General features: G+C 45.2%; 1 protein-coding gene across 1 annotated transcript in view; it reads left to right on the top strand.

Annotated features, from left to right (window-relative positions):
• The window catches only part of exoc4 (exocyst complex component 4), a 525,449-nt gene that overhangs the window by 488,018 nt on the left and 22,033 nt on the right, over positions 1-15,398 (top strand). Inside the window, exons 14-15 of the mRNA XM_041202882.1 lie at positions 2,944-3,085; positions 14,320-14,498. Of these exons, the coding sequence (XP_041058816.1) occupies positions 2,944-3,085; positions 14,320-14,498 (321 nt within the window). The remainder of the gene's footprint in view (positions 1-2,943; positions 3,086-14,319; positions 14,499-15,398) is intronic.

Raw genomic sequence — 15,398 nt, 5'->3', positions numbered from 1 at the left:
CACAATCTAGGACGGCACTCTAGTCCAGCACCGAGGGAGTGTTGTACTGTTGGAGGTGGCACCTTTTGGATGAGACGCTAAATGGAGGCTCCATCCAAGGGACTAAATGGCTGTATCTAAAAAAGAATGGAGAATTCTCCCAGTGTCCTGTCCCTCAATCAACAGCATAAAAACAGATCATCAGGTAATTTATCTCATTTATGGGACCTTTACTGTACACAAATTGCCTGGGTAATTTCTCTACACTGACTGCACTTTGAAAGTTTTCTGGCTGTGAAGTGGTTTGGGATATCCTGAGATTGAAAGCTGCTATTTGCTGACCTCGTACAGGAGACAGTCAGAAGTCTACAAATGGCCTCATTGTCCCTCACCTGTAATGGGAAAAAGCAGCCAGAGTTTTCATCCCAGATCATAATCCACTGACACTAGCTGGAAAGTTCAGCTGTGTGTCTTGTCTGTCAATACTCAATGTCTAAACTCACACCTGAAGGAAAGATACTATCCTAATAGATACTTGCAGAGCATGGGTTAATCCTTTCATGAGAAACAGGGAGAAAATTGTGTAAAAGATGGAATGGAGCATTTTATTAAATCAACGGAAGCACAACCTCTTAGCTCTTCTATCGGTACATTTTCTACAGGCTTCTATCATGTAAACCTAAACTTTGCTCCACCCCCATTAAAAGGTCATTTGAAAACACAGATTACAACCTTCATGAAGGGGACTCAATACGTCCATTCTTTTCTCCAATCGTGCTTTACTACATTTGACAGAGTTGATTTGACAGAAATTCCCACCCAATACCACAGTGTTTGTGATACAGAATGTTTACAATCTTGAGCAAGGACACAAGACTGAACACACAGAATGTCAGAACACCCCAAACACGGAGCACATTCCTGCACCCCCTAGTGGGCATTTATAGAACAGATTAAATAGGTAAACAAAAACAAACTAGAAATGTGAAATAAGAACAGAAATTTGCAGCAGGTCAATGGGCTTCATTGATAAGAAAGGATGGGTAAGATTACGGATGCAACCTCATTGTCAAAACTATTACAGAACATCACAAGCAGAGATGGAACCCAGAAAAAAAAGCAACAGCACACAACATAGAGCAGTTGGGCCGATTGGTCTGTTTCTGTGCTGTAAATTCTACGTCAAAAAATATAGATAAAAAAGAATTCAACATCTAGTGAATATAGGGTGGATAGTTTTTTTTTAAATATTGAGTGTCTCAGTCCTCAAAGAGTTAGTCCTGTTACTGGTTGTAGGATGGATGAAATGGGATCTTTTGAACCCTTCACACACAGCGTTGTTTAAGGTTACTTGCCATTTTTTAATTCAGGTACTTTATAAGTATTCCCATCTGCGCTATTCATCAGTTCTGCAACATCTTCCCATCTGTAATATTTTATTGTAACAGTATTCTGTATCATTTACAGTGTCATCAGTTCACTCCATGCTGATCTTGCCAACAGCGTCTTGTTGTAAACCAACTAAATTGAGCTGTTCTCTATAGCAATTTAAATAGATTGAAAGTGTCTAATCTGCATTTTGTACAAAACGAAATTCCCTTGGGCAACATAAAATCTGATATATAAACTGCAATAATATTTAAGTTACATCATTATTTACAGTTATGTTTTTTTTTCTTTCCATTTTAAAGAAGCCTTGTATTTGGAACTGCTCAATGGGTTTGTATCCCGTGGTAATGAACGATACAGACCAATAAGAACAGGATAGCATTTCATTTGTATTCATTTCACTAATCCAAATCAGATCAGTTGTAAGGCCTTTGAAATGGGGGGGAGCTAGCCAGGGTAACGTGAAGAAGTGTGTCCCACAACCTAGCCCACTATCTGCTTCCCCATCCCCATTCTTCCCCATTTGCCCCATCCCATCCTCTCATCAAAAGTTCCTGCTTCCCCTTTATATCCTGCCATTCCCTCCCAACTCTTATCCAAAGTCTTCTGTCATCGCTGTACCCCCTGCCTCCTAGGATTGCTGTCCTCTTTGTTGGTTTTCTCCCACTGAACAGGAAAACCAATGAAGAGGGACCAGTAGACTCATGGAGTGAAACAAAATAGCAAATAAAAATATTTACTTAAAGTGATGGAATGAATCATTTGTTCATTATATTGGAATTGCCAACAATCCTTAATGTAAGAGGAAGTTTTCCCAACGGTCCCTCATAAGCAATTTGTGTCACTTATTAAATTTAAAGAAAAACATTTTGGAGAACAGTATAATGGTTCTATTGGAGGGGTTAGCTTGGAAGGGGCCTTTGCACCTAACAATGGGAGATGAATGTTGAATTTCCTTGTACAGCTAGAGCAAGAGCACCACTAGTTAATGACCATTAACAGGTATGGTAGCACAATGATTGTCACTGGACTGGTAATACAGATGTCTGGATTAATAATGCAGAGACACAAATTCAAATCTCATCACAGCAGCTGGGAAATTTAAGTTCAATTAATTAAAATTAAGGAAAACATCTGGAATGAAAAGCTAGTGAGAGCAACAGTGACGATGGAACAAGTGGATTGTCGTTAAAACCTTTAGGGAAGGAATTCTGCCATCCTTACCTGATTTGACCTATATGTGACTCCAGACCCACAGCAGTATGGTTGGCTTTCAATTGCCCTCTGAAATCACCTGGCAAATCACTCAATTATATTCAAGACATGGCTCATCACCACCTTCTTGAGGGCAGTTAGGGATGGGCAATAAATGCTCATCCAAGCGGCAATGCCATTATTCCGTGAATGAATCAGAAAACTTGTAGCGATGGAATTCAAACCTCACATTTCCGATCTGTGGCAATTAATTCCTTTTTTTTTTAAGCAAATTCTAAGATCCCTGCTTATTGCAGTCAGTCTGGTTTGACTTTATTCTGAGTGTTTTGATTATTTCTGTATTGTGTTCTTGTTTCACAGCACTCTCTCCAGGGCAAGAAGTTCATGTAAACATGGATATTCCTCCAGTGTCTGAGCAAATAATGGAAACTCTCAATGATCTTGCAAGGTCGTTTCAAGAAATGGCTGACCGGTGCCTGCTGGTGCTTCACTTGGAAGTCAGGTACAATATCTCGACTTAAAAGAACAAAAAGCCCATTAAGTCCAGCAAGCCTGCCCTTTTATTCTTGCACTATAACCTGCAGTTTCTTCTCTGTTCAAACAAATTGCCTCTTGGGCCCATTTTGCCCACATATTAATTGTCACTGCACCTCAAAAGTAATTCCTTCTGTGAAGCACTCGAATACACTTCAATATGCTAAGACACTATATAAATGCAAATATTATCTTTATTTATGCTGTATGCTTTAGTCATGCTTCTTGGTAATTTATGTCGCAAGTCTAATATCCTTTGAATGAAGAGGTTCTGCCTGACTTCATTTCTTAAGCCTAACATTCCTCATTGTGTTTGCTGTCATTTGAATCATGATCATTTTTAGTGCAGTGCTCCTTTTCGCTGTCAGTATCCTCTCCTCCAGGGTCTTTTATAGTCCAGATAGATGCATTTGAGTGCAGATGTGGACATCTTAAACCAGCAGAAATAAAATACTACTGTCAAACAGTGTCAAAAATAGTGAGAGGTAAACTTCAGATCAGGTACCAAAAGGAGCAATTAATCTCTGGAATAATCTGTCAGATGCTTGAGACTTTTGGGGTGTTGAAAGCATTGATCCCAGGATGGGAGAATCAGAATACTGAAGGGACAAACTTTGGGAGGGCCAAAAAGACCTTTTTCTCAACCTTGATTTTTATTATCCTTTTGAATTAGCTGTTCGGGTGAAAGTGATTTTGGGTTAGTTTTGTGACAGAGAGGTTGTGTGAAATAGAATATGTGGAAAAATTAAGAGAAGCAGGAATTAAATTAGAGAATTTGAAGAAAAACTGAGACCTGAAAGCAAAACCTGAGCATGAGAATCAATGGTATGAATAATACCAACTGCTTTACCTGTTCAGCTAAAACCCAGGTGTAATGCCCTGACATATATCGTGACTATTTTGTGGGAGATAATTGAAAAGAGGCAGACTTTATTGTGGATCCACTGTTGACACGACTGACATATAGTTTATTATAACAAATAATTAATCAATAGGGCTGTGGGGTACCTGACAGATCCCTTTGTCCTATTTATTTATATTGTGAAAGAAGTGAATCTTTATTCCTTTTAAGTAAAATAAAAGTACAAGTGATGCAGCTACTTTAATTGTGAAGATAAAGACGAGTTTAAGAACCTACCAAACCTGTCTAATGGTGAACTCTATGGCACAGATTTTCACTCCCGAGGTGGGTAGTCAGGAAATTTCCTGACTCAGCAGACCCGCCTTGGTAGAAAGTTCCCATCAGATCTAACTTTCATTCCGGGGCGGAGTGGGCGGGGTAAAGTCAGTCCCGCCACCCCAGGCGCAGATCGGCGATGACCACAGGCGCTGGCGAGTGCCGAGGCAGGCATTTTAAACAGCCTACCTCTATTCTCAGAGACAAAAGCAAGAATACCTGGAAAAACTCAGCAGATCTGGCAGCATCTGTGGAGAGGAACACAGTTAACGTTTCGAGTCCGAATGACCCTTCAACAGAACTAAGTAAACTTAAGTAAACTTAAACTTACTTAGTTCTGTTGAAGGGTCATTCGGACTCGAAACATTAACTGTGCTCCACTCCACAGATGCTGCCAGACCTGCTGAGTTTTTCCAGGTATTTTTGTTTTTGTTTTGGATTTCCAGCATCCGCAGTTCTGTGCTTTTATCTATTCTCAGAGACTTCGTCCCAGTTGTTTCATTAAATTTGAGGCCCTCTAGTCCTCAGCCCTCAAATCTCATCAATCCCCCAGCCCACTCCCCATGCTGTCCCCATGCCAACTTAATGCCAACCAATGACCCCACCCACCACCATGGCCTCACATAGCCCCCATGCCCACGCATGCCAAACAACCACCACTCTTGGCCCTTACACTCTCCATGTCAACTCACTCAGCATCCAACATGGGGAGACCTCAGGAGTTTCCCTCATGCGAGTTGTGCTCTGCCCCCTTTCCCCTACCGGCAGAAAAGAGGGTGGGACTTCCACATCCGGGCCCTACCCGCTATTTTTAAAGGTCCACAAAAATCCAGGATATATGTAAGTGCACCACCCATGCATCAAAGTTTCAACCCTATAAAGTACATATGTGATTATGTGTGAGATAGAGAGAGAAAGGACGGAATTTTGCAACCCCATTGGCGTCGAGCATCATGACTAGTGTGAGTGGACAATCCGGCCAGAAAGCCAAAAATCAGTTTCACACCGTCATGAAACCAGTTTGCGACCATCTGCTCCTCCTGTCAACGGCGGGCCATGTTTCCCACTGTCGGACATCGGGAACATCATTTTAACACATCTGCATATCATTATAAGCCCTGAACAACGGAATCAGCCCCCCGCACTGGAGCATCCGGTCATGTTGGTGTGATCGCACGCCAACGTGTTTCACAACAGCGTTTATAAAGAGTGCACCTGGTGAGCTGCAATTGGACGGGAACTCGGAGGTGAGTGCTCACTACCATTGCGCAGCGCTTGCGAGGGTCACCCATTCAACTTCAAGGTTGAGGCACCGCGCATTCAGTTGAGGGCACAGGCAAGTCGCTTTTTTCTGGCTCGCTGACAGTGCGGTGCCAGGGCAAGGGCTGCACTGTAGTTGGGTGTGGAGGGGAGGGGTGCGTGCACAAGGCAGCGTGCAGTAAGGTGAGCTGGGGAGGTGCAAGGGCTGCACTGCCTCTGAGGCAAGCTGGGGGGGGGGGTGGGGTGCAAAGTAGCACACTGCGAGGCAAATTTGGTGGGGGGGGGGTGGGCAAGGCAGCCCAGTCTGATGGTAGCGCACGAGCACTTGCGGGGTGGGGAGAGGGAAGCGGGCACACATCAGAGGAACCTTGTACAAAATGACCATTCCTCTGCAGCTGAGACAGTTAAGGCGCAGCAACTTTGACATGCTTCGATTCAGGCCTCTAGCTTATCTGCCCACTCAAGCAACACAGAGGCATGAAAGTGCCAACAAATGCTCCAGAGCTTGCCACCCCTTAGGCACAGACTGCAAACTAAGGAGCATTTAGTGGGCTGCAGAACAATTGGACAACTGGGCAAATTGTCCAATCTCCTTTTGAAAGCTGGCCATGGAGCAGTCACTGGTGGAGGTGCTCACAGCCCTTTGCAATGTCATCATTCAGGCTTGGACCAGTCTTCCCCCATGGTTCACGCTAACAGCACAGCCTTGCAGTGCAGTTTAGGAGAATGCCTGAGCTGAAAGCACAACATGTAACCTAGTGGACAAAGCTGCCGCCATTCGGTCAGGTGGAGTGGGGTAGAAGTAGGTGAGGTTTCGAGCAGCCATGCAGCGCACTAAACTCTGGCCATCCAAGCGGTGGCCAGCCCTCTCTGCAGCGTTAAGGGGCTTTCAGACTTAACCAAGAGAGGTTCTTAATACACCCATGCTAACCCACATGCCCCTCTCTTTCATCCTGCAGAAGGAGTACATTAGCACTGTGGAGCCTGGTGACCCAGCTGTTTGGCTCACAGCTTAGAGGGAGCAGTAATGAAGGAGAAGAGAGCGAAGGAGGCGTCTGATTGGACAGAGGGAGGAGCAGCATCCTCAAGAGGGAGCAGCTGGGGCTCCTGCGCATGCTGCTGAAGAGCAACAGCAAGCCGTCACTGGCCAGCATCTAGCTAGACCCAGAGTCTATAGACGGCGTTTGTCATTCCTGCAGATGACTGAGAATCACTGTCGCCAAAGACTGCGGATCCAGGGAACTGGTCGGTCACGTCTGCCACCTGCTGCAGGATTTGGCGCCATGGAGACATGGAAGGCATCCACTGCCAGTGGCCATGAAAGTGACCGCGATGCTGAATTTTTATTCCAGCAGCTCCTTTCAGGGCTCCATGAGTGACCTCTGTGGGATCTCTCAAGCCTCCACCCGCAAATGCATCCATGAGGTCATGGACACTATTTTCGCGAAGGCACACAACTTTGTGCATTTTGGCCGGGATCAGGAAAGCCAGGAAGGAAAAGAGTGGGGACTTGCCCAGATCTCAGGCTTCCCACAGGTGCAGGGTGCCATCGATTGCACTCACATGGCTCTCAGACCTCTGCGGCAAGGGCTTCCACTCACTGAATGTTCAGCTGGCCTGCGACCACCACAAACACATCCTACAGGCCCGTGCATGGTTCCCAGAGAGTGAACACGACTCCTATAGTCTCAAGACAGTCACTGCTCCCTGACGTCTTTCAGGGTCCTCAGAGACTGCAGGGATGGATTACAGGGGACAAGGGCTATACACAGAGGACGTGGATGGTGACGTCTGTGCAGCGGCCTCAGACTGCAGCAGAGAGAAGGTGCAATGAAGCTCATGCTGCAACTGGCAACTTGGTGGAGCAAACTTTAGGGATACTGAAGGTGAGGTCCTGGTGCCTGGACCAGTCTGATGGTGCCCTGCAATACAGTCCACAGAGGGTGTCATGCATCCTTCACAAGCTGGCACTGCAACGGGTAGAGGAGCTGACTGAGGAGGAATCGGAGGAGCTGCACGTCTCCTTCAATGAGGAGGAATCGATGGGGATGGGGCTGAAGACTTCCTCAAAGATGAGGATGACAGGGATGAGGCCATCTCACTGACCAGATGAGGCAGGCATGCTCGGGAGGCCCTCATAGCTGCTAGATTTGTGGAGGATGATGACAACATGCAGTGAGGAGACACCATAGATCCTCACATTGCATCTGTGACTAGGTTCTCTGTGGCAACAAGCGGTCAACTATGTAACATGTCTCTAGGTTGATCCCGGGTATGGAGGGATTTTCTTATGCGTGGAGGTTAAGTAGGCTGGGCCTGTACTCCTTGGAGTTTAGAAGAGTGAGAGGCGACCTTATTGAAACATATAACATTCTTAGCATCTACCCTGTCAAACCCTCTGAGAGGTTGTTTCCCGTTATGGGAGAGCCTAGGACCAGAGGGCATAATCTCAAGAGTAAGGGGTCGCCCATTTAAGACAGAGATGAAGAGGAATTTCTTCTCTGAGGGTTGTTAATCTGTGGAATTCTTTACCACAGAGGGCTGCAGAGGCTGGGTCATTAAGTATATGCAAGGCTCAGATAGACAGATTTTTAATCAGCAAGTGAATCAAGGGTTATGGGGAAAAGGCAGGGAAGTGGAATTGAGGATTATCAGATCAACCATGATCTCATTGAATGGTGGAGCAGACTCAATGGGCTGAGTGGCCTACTTCTGCTCCTGCGTCTTATGGTCTATGGTGAACATTTGACTCCTGTTTGGTTGATGGCAGCGCACATACCCCCTGTGAAAAGGCTCCTGTCATGGAGACGCAGCGGATTCCCATAGTCCCTACATTACAGGAGGATGACCTGCAGTGGGGACACTCCATAGATCCTTGAATAACTTATGTGAATATCTGACTCCTGTCTGGCTGATGGCCGATTGTTTGCACTCTGTGAACAGGGCCATATCATGGAGATGCAGCGGGGAAACTTTAACTTCCCCCGATCCTAAGGCATCCTCCGTCAGCTGAACCCTTCAGGACCACACTGACCGGACACAGATGCTGATGAGATGGTGGTGCTGAGAGCATACAGAGAGAATGACGGAACTCTGTGCCACCGGCCCAGGACATTCTGGCATCAGTGATCAACTCCATCGAGGCGCTGACATTACTGATGTGTCCAGCAACTGTGAAATTACACCATCTGTGTGCTGGGAAGGTTGCACAAAGCACAGGGAAGAGGCCCTGGACGGAGACACCTGTCTTTATCCTGTGCAGGGACTGAGATTTCACATCTGCATGACAGGAACATTGCTCATCAGAGCAAGGAGCCATAGGCAAGGAGACATTCTTGGGAGTTTATTTACAATAGTGAATATTATGTACAACTGATTAACACCCATGCCCAGGCTATGCAACTGCATCTTCTTACCCTTCCACACCCGGTCGCTATGTCTTGGTGCTGCCGTGACATGCACAGCGGAGGTGGAGGCAGCCTGCTGACTGCCATGCCCTGTCTTGACGGGCGTCTTCTGCAGGGCTGAGTCCTGGAGGGCCCCGACCTGAATACAGGTTCCTGCTGTGTGGCAGTGGCACCCTCCTTGGCCTGTGTAACTGGAGCTGTTGGTGTCACAGGAAGAGGGGATTTGGATGGGCCAGATACTCCCGGAGTCACTTTGGTGAATGGCCCTGGGATGTGCAGCTGCTGACCCCCCTCCCTATGGGTGCCTGAGGGCCCCTGGCTAACTCCTTGAGGAGAAGGGGAAGCTGGAGTGAGATCAAGTTGCCCCGCACCCCTCTCACATCGACAATGTTGGAAGCCAACTATGGCGTCAGCGATGGGAGTTCAACCCGTGCAGCAGTGCAGGACAGATGTCCTGGACCAAGGTTTCCATGGCAGTCGCTATCCTGCCAGTGTTGACCTCAGTGCATTGGCATGATGCCACGATCACCTCGGACTGAAGGCAGACAGACTCCTCCAACATGCCTTGCAATGTGAGCAGTCCAGCTTTCATCCCTTCCTGCTGTTCCTGTGATTGTCACTGCAGCATCAACAAGTGATTGAGGACCAACTCCAGAATCTCATCATGTGACTTGGACTCAGTAGATCCCTTGCCTCCAGCCGACCTCCAAGTGCTGGCAACCTTGGGTGCCTTTGCCTCCATCTGCTGTGGAACAGATGTGTGCTGTGCGCACCAGATAGTGAACCCGAGCTTGCTGTACACATAGATCCCACTGAGGTGTGTGTCGCTGTATTGGTGGAGGTGTGGGTGAGCGCTGTGATGGGTGCTGTCCTCACGATCCTCATCCGAGGTGCTGTTGGCACTGAAGGTCAGGGCCAAGGTTGCCTGAGGACGATGTGCTTATGAGAGAAAGTGGAGATTATTACTGCATGTCCGCCGCAATCCACAGGTCAGTGAACTCACAGTTGAGTTGCCAGAGGGATGATCTGGCACATGATCCGTACTTGGATGCTTGGCGCTGACCTCACCATCGCTGCAGGATTAGTCCATATCCTCTCGGGCCAGCTCTAACGGGCAGTCTTCGAAGGGAGTCAGGACCTTAATGTCCGGCACTCTATCCCCAGTCTGGGACCTCTCCCTTTTATTGTGCGCGATCTTGTCCTGCATAAAGACAAATGGAGGGAGTGAGCAAGGCACATGCCCAGCCAAATGAAGTGGATGCCAGGTGTGCATGTATGTGGACCTCTGGACGGGATGAGGCTGCGATCTCCAGAGATCTGAGGACATGTGTGAGTGATGATGTCCCTTGAGCTGGCAGTGAGATGCCAGTGAATGTGTGATGGGGCTGGTGAGTGGGTGAGTTTAGAGTGATGAGACCGTTCACCCTCTTTCTGCACTGGATGACCGATTTCTTGTGGGCAGCGTTGGCACTGACTACCATTGCCACCTCCTCCCAAACCGGATTGGTGATGTTGCTGGCCCTCCTGTAGCCAGAGTGGGAGTGGAGGACATCATGGCAGGCCTCCACTGTCCAAAAGATGTTCCAGGGAGGTGTTACTTAATCAGGGGTGGTGCTATAGCCTTCTTGCCTTTTGGGGCCATGTCTTCTGTGCAGCAATCCTGTGCTGGAAGCGCCAAGAGGTGGGCGCATGGCTGCACCTTAAGTATGGTGCTCGGCTTGAGGAAGCGGCAAGCTAATGGTGCCTGCCCATCAGCGAAACGGCATGTTTCCTGGTAATGCACTACTAATGAGGTGGGAATGGGATGATCTGGCGTGAAAAGCCGCCATTGCGGCCAGAGGGCAAAACGTCCTTTTTCCCGCCTGCTACCGCGCTTGGTGAAAATCTGGGACGATTCTGCCCAAAGACACGAAGAGCTCCTTGTATGCAAAAATGTTGAGACCCTAATTTCATAGAAATTCTGAGACAGCTTCACAGGGATATATTTCAAGATCCCCATTACAGAACAAATTTTAAGCTCCCCGCCTGCCTTTTCTAACTACCTTCTCCTCTTTCCCACTCCCCCATTTCATTTCTGCCACCTCAAGTTCAGATATTGAGTTCATCCCTTCTGCAAAACCGATTTTTAATCAAATATTTACTGAATTAGCGTAGAATGTAAAATTAAATCTGTAAGAAACAATTATAGTTGGAAGGCAGTAAAAAAAAAAAATCAATCGCACTGAGAGGTTCACAAGGTGGCATGAACTGGAAGACCATTCTATTTGCCACCTAAATCCCCTGGAAAGAGATTATTTTTATTGGACGTGTTTTAAGTAACAAAATAGAAGTCAGAAATGCACAGTGGGTTGAACAATATCAATGGTTAGAACAGACCAGTTAAAATTTCAGGTGTAACTTTTCATCAGAAGTAGAAACAGTTGAAGACAAACAATGTTTAAGGAACAGAGAAAAAGATGGAAAAGAAAAATGATTCAAATGTACACAACAGGATTAATTTTCATAAGTAAAGTCCGGAGAGCTAATAGTTTTATTGTACAATTTGAAAGGGAGCACAAGAACAGAGACACCTGCCCATATATGTAATAAAGTCTTTAAAGGTGGCAAGACAAGTTGAGAAGGTTTTTCAAAAAGGCATAAGGAATCTTTGGTTTTATAGAGGCTTAGAGGACAAAAGCAGGGAAAATGTGCAAAACCTTTATAAAACCCCGTTTAAACCCAAGCTGGAGCATTGTGACCAATTTTGGAATTGGATAAATACTTGACAGAGGTAAAAGGGCAGGGGAAAGGGACTAATTAGACAGCACTAATTAAACAGTACAGGCACGATGGACTGAATGGTCCTTTTTTACGTGTTGCACCATTTTTTGACTCTAGGAGATAAAAGATGAGTAAAATAACCTGTGAACTGCTTAAAACAAAAACAGGAGATGGTACTGAAATAATACCAACATGAAACAATAGGAAAAAGATGGGCCTGAAATGTAAACAAGAAAACCTGGTTGAGTCGAACAGGCTTCAATAGCGTGAGAAGCAGAGAGAATAGTAAGCGAGCACACGAGAGGTGCTGATTGTATGTTCAGCTGGACGATGACCCTTCAAGTGCCACTCCCTCCCCCTCAGAAATGCTAACGTGAATTGATAGCTTGGGCCCAGAAGAGTTGTGAAAGTCTGAAGTTTATATGCATTAAGATTAAAATGAACTGAAATTAACTTTGATTAGTTTAAAGTCAAATTGTAAATCCAGGCTGTCGGGATCCTGTTTATTAGCGAACTTGGGTGTTCTGGTTGTTGTCATGATACTCTTACAATCCTTACAAACACCTTGATTGTACTTGATTTTTTTTCTTCTCCGCCGATGCTGCCAGACCTGCTGAGTTTTTCCAGGTAATTCTGTTTTTACCTTGATTGTACAGTTTACTGTGCTATTGTTCATACCATCTCGTACTTAATTAACCTTGTGTGTGTATATAACACATTTGTCTCATAGGGCAGAATTTTTCTCTCATTGGGCGGGCATGCGCCCGACCCAAACGAGAGTCAAATAGTGCGTGATGACATCGGGCGAGCGCCTTGACATCATTGCACACTCTCACAATATTGCGCTTGGCGCGAGAGAGGCAGCAGCGTGCCCATCAACAATTAAAAAGCCTATTAAGGCCTTTAATCAATTAATTAAATCGGATTTTTTGCTGCCCGTTCAACCGTTTGGTTGGCAGGCGGGTGAAAAGGCCAAGTGGCCTTTGGATTTTTTATGAAACCTCGTCCACGGGCAGGGTGAGGTTTCCAACAGGAATTAAAAGTAAAGTGAAAATGTTGAAATCTCATTTATAACATGTCCCTGCTCATTTGACAGACTCACATGACAGGACATGTTTTTAACATTTTCAAATTCTTTATTCATGTTTTTAAAAACCTTCAGCTCTCTGAGGCAGCTCTGTGCCTTCAGGGAGCTTTCAGTGCGAGCACATGCGCAAACCTCCGCACTCGCCCTCCTACCGGCCCCACTCCGGCGGCGCTCAGCATTGCAGCACGTGATTCACGCTGGCTGGCCATTACTGGCCATTGTGTGAAATCATGGTGGGGGGGGCAGTTGATTCTGTGACCGCTCCCGCAGACAAGGTAAAAATCCTGCCCATAGAGTTTGTTTAACAGTCATAACATTGCACTTGAGTTATGGACCCACAACCCAATCCTGTCACAGGATCTTGAAGTAACCTGGAAGGATCCTCTCAGACAGAGGCCTTTAGCGTAACTTGACCACAGCTATTTTTTGTATTTCTGGGAAGGTAGGGTGGGACCTTATGACTTGGAGAGAGACTGTGAACTCTTCATGATGGCCTTCCTGGTTCTTTCTTCACAGCCATCTAGGTTTTAATTTCTGCACAGCCTTTACCACCTTCAGGCTGCCCAAAGCATTTCACAGCCAGTGAATTGATTTGAAGTGTATTTACTTTTGTGAGGTAGACATTTTGGACAAGGCAGAGTCCCACAAAAAGCAATGACTTGTGATCTATTTTCAGTCGTTATTGTTGCTGCTAGTGACCACACAGTGGTAAGTAGAAAATTCCAGGATGTTGACCCAGGAACCATGAAGGGACAATGATGTATATCCTAATCAGGATGACGTACAATTTAGAGGGAAACCCAGAAGTGATGAATGATGAGTTCATTGATAAGACAATAATGAAGCGATTGCTTTGCACTTATTGGCATTGAATGTCTCAAGTGTTGTGGTGACTACAACTATCTAAGTAAGTTAAGCTTCTGATCAATGATGATCCTCCTTTGCTACCATAAAAAATGTTGTGGATGGGTGCTCAACAATGGTGGTGCTATTGAAAATCAGCAGGAAGTAGCTGGGCTTTTTCTTATTGGAGATAGTCGGTGCCTGCCCTATATGGGACACAAATATTATAGGCTTTCAATATATGCAACACTGCAAATATCATTTACAACACTATCAGTCTGTGTGAGATTCTTTTATAAATGTAACCATTATATAATCCAATTGAAATTCAGCACTCCTGTTGATTTTTTTCAACTTTCATTTGATAGGACTGGTTGTCACCCAGAATGCCATGTTAAAGATAAAATTTCTCCTCTTGTAGGATAGCCAACCCCAGTAGCATCAATTAACAACTTATTGCTGCTGATGAATTGGCCACAAATACTAATTAAGCTGGGGACAAACTTTTTTCATTCGATCAAGGCTGAGTGGTGCTAATAGAAGCCAAAGGCCTTGGAAAACACAGAATTCTGTGCACATAATTCCTGAATAACAGCTTTTCTCTCAAGTAACGGTTTGGCACATCATTCCAGCTACAGAGACTTCATCATTCTCCTTTGTTTCCTCAGAGTTCACTGCTTTCACTATTTAATCCCACTGGCCAAGCAAGGCAACTATGCCATCGTTGCGAATGCAGAGAGCATGGATTATGACCCCCTAGTGGTGCGACTGAACAAAGACATCAGTGCCATTGAGGAAGCGATGAGTGGCAGCCTGCAGCAACACAAGTTCCAATACATTTTTGAAGGTAAATATGTTGAAATGAATCAATATGACTAAATGCGGCTGCACGAAGATTGCTTTCTGATCATTGATGTTCAGCCATTAATACACCAAAAAATCAATTGCTGAAATTACTGTTGGATTCAAAAGAGATTTATTGACACCAGTTGACAAACTATATCTCCATTACTGAATTACAGTCATGTTCAAATACACTGACAGACAAGCATAATTATGAACAAAATTAATGCAATGCCTCCCAGTTGGTTGCACATGTAACAGCACATTTGCATTGTCTTTTTCCCCCTACGTTTATGAATTTCCTTTTATTGGAAAATTCAGGAGCTGTTGCATTGTGAAAAGGATATCTGGACACAAACGGTTTTCATCAACTAAATGTTTAAAGGGGAGATAATTAAACACTTTATGCAATATGCTAGTCCCTGTGGTGCTATGGAAGGAATGTAACATTTGAATTGCAACCAGCTAGGATTGAATAGTGAATGTGTCTAGATAAGGAAGAGGGAAAAAAGTTTACATTAAAGAAACACCTTTCACATCCTCAGAGTGCTTTAATAGCCAATGAATTATTTCAAAGCACAATCACTGTTGTAACTCTTTTGAGTACAAACACGTTTCCATCTGTTCCTATTCAGATGAAGTTACATTGTTTCATAGTTTGCCATTGTGAGATTTGAACTCTTGATCTTGGGGTTACAAACCCAGTACCATAACCACTTGGCTATTTAGGCCAAGCAAATACTCCATCTCAGACCATCTGTTTTTCAGATGAAGTTACATTGTTTCATAGTTTACCATTGTGAGATTTGAACTCTTGATTTTGGGGTTACAAACCCAGTACCATAACCACTTGGCTATTCAGGCCAAGCAAATACAAACATGTTTCTATCTGTTTCAGATGAAG

This window comes from Carcharodon carcharias, chromosome 13 (assembly GCF_017639515.1).
Source record: "Carcharodon carcharias isolate sCarCar2 chromosome 13, sCarCar2.pri, whole genome shotgun sequence".
Lineage (NCBI taxonomy): Eukaryota > Metazoa > Chordata > Chondrichthyes > Lamniformes > Lamnidae > Carcharodon > Carcharodon carcharias.
The sequence above is the reverse complement of the archived record's forward strand: the minus strand, read 5'-3'. Positions and strand labels throughout refer to the sequence as shown.